Here is a 7,475-nt window from a genome sequence, read left to right as displayed (position 1 = left end):
AGAAAGAAGAAGAAGAAGATTTACGTCATGTATCTCTTGATGTCTCTGCTTGTTCTTCTTCTTTGTCTCTCCACAATCTTCCTTCTTCTTCATATCGTGATAGCTCCCAGATGACCACGAAGAGGGACGCTCTTTCTTCTTCTTCTTCTTCTCCTCTCCTTGTAGGTTCTCGAGAATCGGAGAGTCATCATCTGCAGTTCTCTTCTTCTTCTCTTCATCTCCACCAGATAGAGGGAGAAGAAGAAGAAGAACAAGAGCAGAGTGAAGAGAAAGAAGAGAAGAAGAAACCCAGCGAGGAGGAAGAAGAGAGGAAGGTAGACCTTTCGCTTTTACAGAGAAGTACCCAGTATATCTCCTCTTCGTTTCTCTCGGATTCGATCTTTCTCTTAAGTCTCTCTTCTTCGTATTCTCGCTTCTTCTCCGCTAGTCAACAGACTCTCGCCATCTCACAGACAGGTGTCGTGTCTCTTCGACAAGAAGACCAAGAGAGAAGAGAACAAGACCAAGGGGGAGACAAGAGAAAGAATGAAGAGGACATCCAAAGAGTCGATCAAAGAAGAAGACCCAGACAAGATAAGAATGAGAATGAAGGAGATGTTTCTTCAAGTAGAACTGAAACGAAGAGAGAAAGCCTCTCTTCTCCGACTCTCGATAAGACAGAAAGAAAGAAAGAGTCAAGAGCAAGATCTTCTTCTATCTTATCTACCATAGGAGAAGAAGAAGAAGATCAAGGGAAAGAGTGCGTCTCATTGAAGAGCGCGAAAAGATTAGGAGAAAGAAGAGAAAGGGCTCGACAGATTCTCGATGAAAGCTGTACGAGCCAAAGTAGTACCGAGCCTGATAGAAGATCTTCTCATCTTCTCCACTCAAGAGAAGCTCTCCTCTCTCATTCTCCAGCAGCCTCTTCCTCGTCGCTTCTCTCTTCTTCTCTCTTTCTCTCCAGCAGAAGTTGCGTAGGAGGAGGAGAAGAAGAAGAAGAAAAAGAAAAAGAAGAAGAGCAAGCGATCTCAACTCCTCTCCGTCATCTCGAGCGCGAGTTCCAGAGACACCGACGGCTGTGTGAAATAGAAGATATGAAGAGAGAAGACAAGCAGAGAGAAGATAGAAAGTGGCAAGGAAGTTGGGAGAAAAGAGAAGAAGAAGAAAAGATGAGGGAGAGGAGAAACGAAAAAGAAGAAGAAGGACAAAGAGATAGTGGTAGTAGAGATGAAGAGTTGAGAAATCTGTATGATCGACTCTTCATAGCGGAGAGACATCGAGACTGGGTTGTCATGCACCTCAATTCTCTTTTAGGAGAACTTCTTATCTATCCTTTTTCTTTCTCTTCTTCTGTCTTCTCTTTTTCTTCTTCCTTCTCTTCATCTTCTTCTTCTTCAAGGGATGTCCCTTCCCCTCCTCTAACTCTCTGCGAACACGAGGGAGAGCTTTCTTCTTTCTCTTCTCTCTTTCCCCTGTCTTGGGCTTTCTCCACCTTCCTAGATACTTCACACGGAGGTGACGAAGAGGTGGAAGATCACGAGATTCGACGAGAGAAAGAAAAGAGAGAAAGCGAAGAAAGACAAGATGACTACCACAATATGAAAAGTGATCTCGCTCTCTATAGAAGAGGGGAGCTTTCCTCTTCTTCTTTACAATGGGACACCCATCAACTTCTAAAGAGAGAGTCGAAGAAGAACAAGAAGAGCTTTTCTCCTTTCTCTATGAGCGATATGAAAAGAAGAGAAGAAGAAGAAAGAAAAGAACCTTTCTATCTTAACTCGAGAAGAAATAAGAGTCTACAAGAGGCGCTATGGAGATCTCTTCATCTTCCTTCTCCATCGCATCCTTCTTCTCTTCGTCTTCCATCTAACGTAGATGTGCAGAAAAGAGAAAAAGAAGAAGAGAAAGAAACAACTCTCTTGAGAAGCGCTGCCCCGAAACTCCGGTGGGATGAGACACCTGCCGTACCTCCTCCCTCTCGTTTCACATCGACGAGCTCTCAGACCAAGAAGATCATTCCTCGAGAAGAAGAAGATGAAAGATTAAAGTCCTTTCTCTTCTTCTTAAAAGATGAGGAAAACGTAGAAGAAGAAAAAGAGAGACCAGTCGATGGAGGAGAAGAAGAAAGGGAGCAACGAGGTCCCGAGAAGGAGAAGAAGGAAGATGGGGTGTACGTCCACCTGAAGTCTCTATGCATGCGTGGTAGGCATCAAGCAACTCAAACAGAAGAGGGAGAAGTCTCTCTAGATCAACAGCTTACTCACGAAGAAAAGAAGAAGAAGGAAAAGGATTTCACTTCTATAAAGCTTGAGAAGAGCCATCTATCTCCCAGGTGGGAAGCTCTTCCTGAGAGAGGATCGACGTGCGATCAGGAAAAGCAAACAGATGTCGACTTGCTGGTCTTCGTGAAGAAGGTGATGGGAGAAAGCCAGGGAGAGGAAGAAGAGGTGGGAAGGATCAACGAAGAAGAAAAAGAAAGAAAGAAGAGATGGAAGAAAGTAGATGAGAGAGGGGTTCAAGCTACTCCTGGAGTAAAGGATAGCGAGGTTCAGACAGTTAGACAAGAAGAGAAGAGAAAGAAGGAAGGAGAACAAGAAAGAAGAACTATCGCTGTGCCACTGACAGAGGGGGAAGGAGAATCTGTGGAAATGATAGAAAGAAGAGAAGGTTCTTCTTCACTCCAAAGAGAGAAAAGTACTTCTCTTCTTCGTATACGTCATGTACGTATCCAGTGTAACCGCCTAGGTCATCTTCTCTTCGATAGAAAGCAGAAAAGGTCAAGAGGAGAAGAAGAAGATGAAGAAGAAGGAAGAAGCTGGGGGGTGGGTATGCGATCTCCGAGTCTATCGAAGAGAGGGAGTGGTAGTAGACGGAGGCATTTTGTGTCTCTAGCTACTCAGACAGAAGCCTCTTCGCTAAAGAAGACTGGGAGATCAAGAAGAAGAAAAACGATAGCTAGTCTTTCGAAAGGAGAGAAAGAAGAAGAAGAACAACAAGATAATGAAGAAGAAGATGAAGAAGAAGAACAAGGGGAGAGTAACAGTAGTACGGCAAGTGGAGAAGAAGACTCAGTTGAAGAGGAAGAAGAAGAAGAGGGAAGCGAGGCAGTCGATGAGAAAGACGAAGAGGATGAAGAGATAGAAGAAGAAGAAGAGATGAAGAAACGAGACAATACTCCTAAAGGACTGGTAGGAGGAGAAGACCCAATGAAGAATGGAGAATACGACAAGCTGAAGTTACCGTCATCCAGAGAGACAGGAGACAGAAGTGAACAGAAGCTGCTCTCTTCTTCTTCTTGTGCTTTTCGACGTATAGATGAAGCACAGCGTGAGGGAGAAGAGGAAGAAGAAGAAGGGGACGATGAGACAAGAAGAACAGAAGACAGCAGAAGAAGAAGAAGACCTGGGAGTAGCAGTAGTTTAGGCAGGAGAGAAGATCTGAAGAAGGAACAAAAGGTCCATAGACATAAAGAGAAACCTGATGGTGGCGTTGGAGAGGAAGGGAGAAGCTTGAAAACCGTTGCTCGGAATCATCACGAGGTGTACATACACCGGAAGGATGAAGCAGGATCTAGCTTTGGCGGTGTCTCGTTTCTCGAAAAGAAGAAGAAAGGAATACGTCTGAAGCATGAGAAGAGTGAGAAGAAGAATCTAGAAAGAGATAGCTTATCTAGTATTCAGGAGAAGAGAAAGAAGAAGAATACGGGTGTTCAGAACGTCTCAACAGGTTCTCTCCATTCTCTTCCTTCTTCTCCCTCTTCTTCTCACGCTTTTCTGAGTCAAAAGGACTCAGGGTCTTTTCCTTCGGGGGGTGTACATACACCTCAAGAAGTGAAGGAAGAAGCGAGAGAAGGAGAGAGAAAGACTTTAAAAGAGAAAAAGAGAAGAGATAGAGATGATACCCCTAACGTGAGGTTTTCAACAGAAGATCAAGATAAAGAAAGGATAAAACAGAAGAAGAAGAAGAAAGAAACAAGAGAAGAAGAAGAAGATGGCGATGCAGATGAAAGTCGTCGCAGTAGCAGTAGAAGAAGAGAGAGAGACGGGCTAGGAGAACAAGAAGGAATGAGTTTGAAGCGTCATCTCCGAGAGAGAAGAAGCGAAAGAACAGGCGAAGAAGGAGAAGAGAAAGATTCTGTAAGCTACTGCCGTCATTGTAAGGAACGTATACAGTTCGAAAAGAAGAAGAAGAGAAGACGAAGAAGACGTTCTCTCTCTTCTTCTTTCTCTTCGTCTCTCTCTTCCTCTGACACCCCACATCAAGAGGGAATCCGAACTCCAACATCTTCTTCTTCAGCTTTCCTCCCTTCTTCTTCTGCTTCTTGTTCTTCTCGTTATCCCTCGTCATCTCCTTCCTATTCTCACCCTGCAATCCTCAGCCACACTCCCTCTTCACAGAAAAGAACCTCAAGAGATCTCCCTCTTCACCCCTCGCCAAGAACAAGAGAAGCTCGCAGAGGCAGAAGCAGACGAGCCAGCCGTAGTTGCAGTAGTAGCAGGAGCAGGAGGAGAAGTCATAGTGGGACAACAGAAAGAGGAAGAGGAAGAAGTCTTTCCAGGTCTCATCGTTATACGAAAGATTCTCTCACATCTTCCCCCCTTGTTTCTTCTTCTTCTTCTTCTTCTCTGCCTCTTCAGAATCCCGATGCTGCCGTAGAGACACTTGTCGATCTTCTTAAAGAAGTCGATGGAGTTCGGGACCCGTCTGTCCCACCTCCCCCTCCTCGGTCTTGTCTTCCTTCTTCTTGTCGCTATCGCCGTCCTTCTCGTCGCGAGGAGCAAAGGAGAGGCTATTCTCATCTACAGACTTCGCCTCCCCGGGCTTCTCTCCATAGGAGATCTAGAGATCCTCGTGCTTCCCACTATGAAAAGAGAAGTTCTGAAGACGAACATGTCGAGGAGAGGAGAGGGACGAGCACCTTTTCTCTTCTTTCTTCTTCTTCTTCTATGACGGCGACTTCTCTCCATTCTTCTTCTTTGGTATCTTCTCCTTGTTCTTCTTCTTCTTCGTCCTTGACTCGTGATCTAGTGAAAAGGAGAAGGAGAAGAGACCGAGAGTTCAGTTCTCGTCATTATCTCCCCGCGAGTGCTGGAGAAAAGAAGAAGAAGAGAGAAAAAGAAGAAGAGACACGAGGAATGAAGAGAGGAAGAGAGAGACAAAGAAGAATGAGGTCTCTAGTGGTCGAGATAGGGGAGATGAGATGTCAGCGAGAAGATTCGAGAGAAAGAGAAGCCAAGATACGGGGTGGTAAAAGGCGCGATCTCTTATCGTCTTCATCTGAAGCTTCTCTAGTGGAGAGAAGGGACTACTCAGTCTCTCCTTTCTCTAGCCCTCGTGATGAAAGAAAAAGAGGAAGAGGAAGAAAAGAAGAAGAAGATTTTGAGAATGAGAAGGGAGAAAGACAGATGAAGATGACCTTCGATGAATGGCTGGTCTTCTATCTCTCTTCGTTAACGAAAACGCCGGAAGCTCCTGTTCTCTCTTCTTCTTCTTTTTCTTTTTCTAAGAGAGAAGACAGACGGTGTAGATCTGCTATCATGAGAAGGTTTGAAGACAGGGAAGGTCTCGAGGGTCTCTTCTCTATCGCCGCAGATAGAAGGAGAAGAGAAGAAGAAGAGGATGGAGATAAAGAGAAAGAAGAGAAGAAGACTCACTCTGCGGTGTGTAGATCTCAGTCGGAAGCTAATTTTGACAAGGTGAAGAAGGGGAGCCGTCTCCTCTCATGGTTGGACTGGGTAGAGAATGAAGAAGAAGAAGAGCTGCTGTATCTCATGTTTCTTCTGCTGTATAGGAAAGAAATGAAGAAGAGAAAAGAAGGAGAGACACGTTCGACCGATGTGTTTCCCTACGCAACTTTCATAGAACGTCTCTCTGCTTTTCTCTTAGACAGAGAAAGAAGAAGAAAAGGGGAAACGACAGCGCAGAACCGACGGCATGCAGAGATTGTAGGAGATGCGACGCTTGACAGATTAGTGATGGATTTGCTGACATCTCGAAGAGAGGAGAAACAGAAGAAAGATGAGGATGAAGAGAAAAAAGAAGCGACGAGGGAAGAAGAGGAGAAGAAACAGGAGGAAACGACAAAGAAGAAGAGAAGCTATGGTGATGGTGTCAATCTGAAAGAAAGACGCAAAGACGAGAGTTCATTTTCGGGTGTATGTACACCTGGTCGGAGAAGAAATAATGGAAGAGAAGAGAAAGAAGGAGGGGACCTTTCTTCTCTTCTTGTCGAGGGAGGTAAAGAATCTGAAGAGCTAAGAGCAATGAAAGACCAACTGCAAGAGCTTCGCGAACTCATACTGCAAGAAAGAGAAGAGAGACGTCTCTCTGATCAGATGGATTGCAGAAGCAAGGCGAACCACAAGAAGAACGAAGAAGAGCGAGAAAAAGAAGAAGAGAAAGATCTAGAGAAAGAAGAAGATCAGCTTGAAGGCTTCTCCCCTTTTCAACGGGGTGCGAATGCGAGGCAGAAGAGCCATGAGGTAGGAAAGACTGTACATACATCCATGAAAGGAGAGATGAAGGTCCACGAAGAAAGAAGAGAAGAACAAGAAAGAGAAAGACATGGAGAAGAAGAGAAGAGAGAAAGAGGTCGAATGGCCTCATTTCTTCAGGAGAAAGTTCGAAGACAAGAAAGAGATCTTCTGCTTTTGAAAGAGAAGATCCATTCTCAAGAAGGGCAAATCGAGAAGAATAAGAAAGAGAGATTCTATTCTTACTGTATCTCAACCTATCTAGAGAAAGTTCACGAAGACATCCTTCTCTTGTCGTCATGCTTCCATGAAACTTTCCTAAAAGAGAAAGAAAGAGAAAGAGAAACATTAGAGAAGAAAAGTCAAGGTGACCGACGAGGTGAATTACGAAGATGGATAGTCCAGACACTTCTCTCAGTAGCAGATGATGACCATAAGAAAAGTAGATCCGACAGAGACAAGGCAGAAGGAGAGGGCTGGTCTTCTTTCATTCATTTAGATTCGCGAGAGAAGAAAGAAGAAGGAGAGAGAGAGCTGTTGAATGAGAAAGGAAAGACAAGGCGGGGAGAGATCATGAAAAGATTGAGAGAGATAGAAGAACTACAGGGAGAACAAGAAAAAGGACAAAACAAGAAGGAGAGAAATCGAGAAGAAGATCTTCAAGAGGAAGATAAGGAGGTTGACGAGTATTGTCTAGCCTTCTCGAGATTGCATGCGATCAAAGAAGAAGTCGAAAAGATTCATGAGAAAGAAAAGGAGCGAGAAATCCTATACCAAACTCTTCAAAGAGACTTCGATGAAACCTCTCAAAAATTGAAGGTGAGCTATGGTGTGCATTCACAGAGAGACAGAAGCAAAACAAGATAGACGTCTTCGCTTCTTATTTTATCTCTTCTTATCGTCTGTGTATCTTCTTTCTATCATCTGATCTGTCGAGTACCTCTCCATCTAAGCTCCTGTCAGTCTATCTGATCTTATCTGTTTACGAGTCTATCTTATGCGTTTCTCTTCTTCATCTTCTTC

At 44.3% G+C, this 7,475-nt stretch overlaps 1 protein-coding gene across 1 annotated transcript; it reads left to right on the top strand.

Moving 5' to 3' along the window:
• Positions 1 to 110: 110 nt before the first annotated feature.
• On the top strand, positions 111 to 7,271 carry CSUI_001299 (uncharacterized protein; the record flags this gene model as incomplete). The annotated part of the gene is made up of 1 exon (XM_068061505.1): positions 111 to 7,271. A coding segment is annotated over one exon (7,161 nt), but the record flags the coding sequence as incomplete, so codon positions are not given.
• Between the last annotated feature and the right edge of the window lie 204 nt (positions 7,272 to 7,475).

The sequence above is a fragment of the Cystoisospora suis genome (genome assembly GCF_002600585.1).
Source record: "Cystoisospora suis strain Wien I chromosome Unknown contig_510, whole genome shotgun sequence".
Taxonomy (NCBI): domain Eukaryota; phylum Apicomplexa; class Conoidasida; order Eucoccidiorida; family Sarcocystidae; genus Cystoisospora; species Cystoisospora suis.
This window is presented reverse-complemented; position numbering and strand designations above follow the sequence as displayed.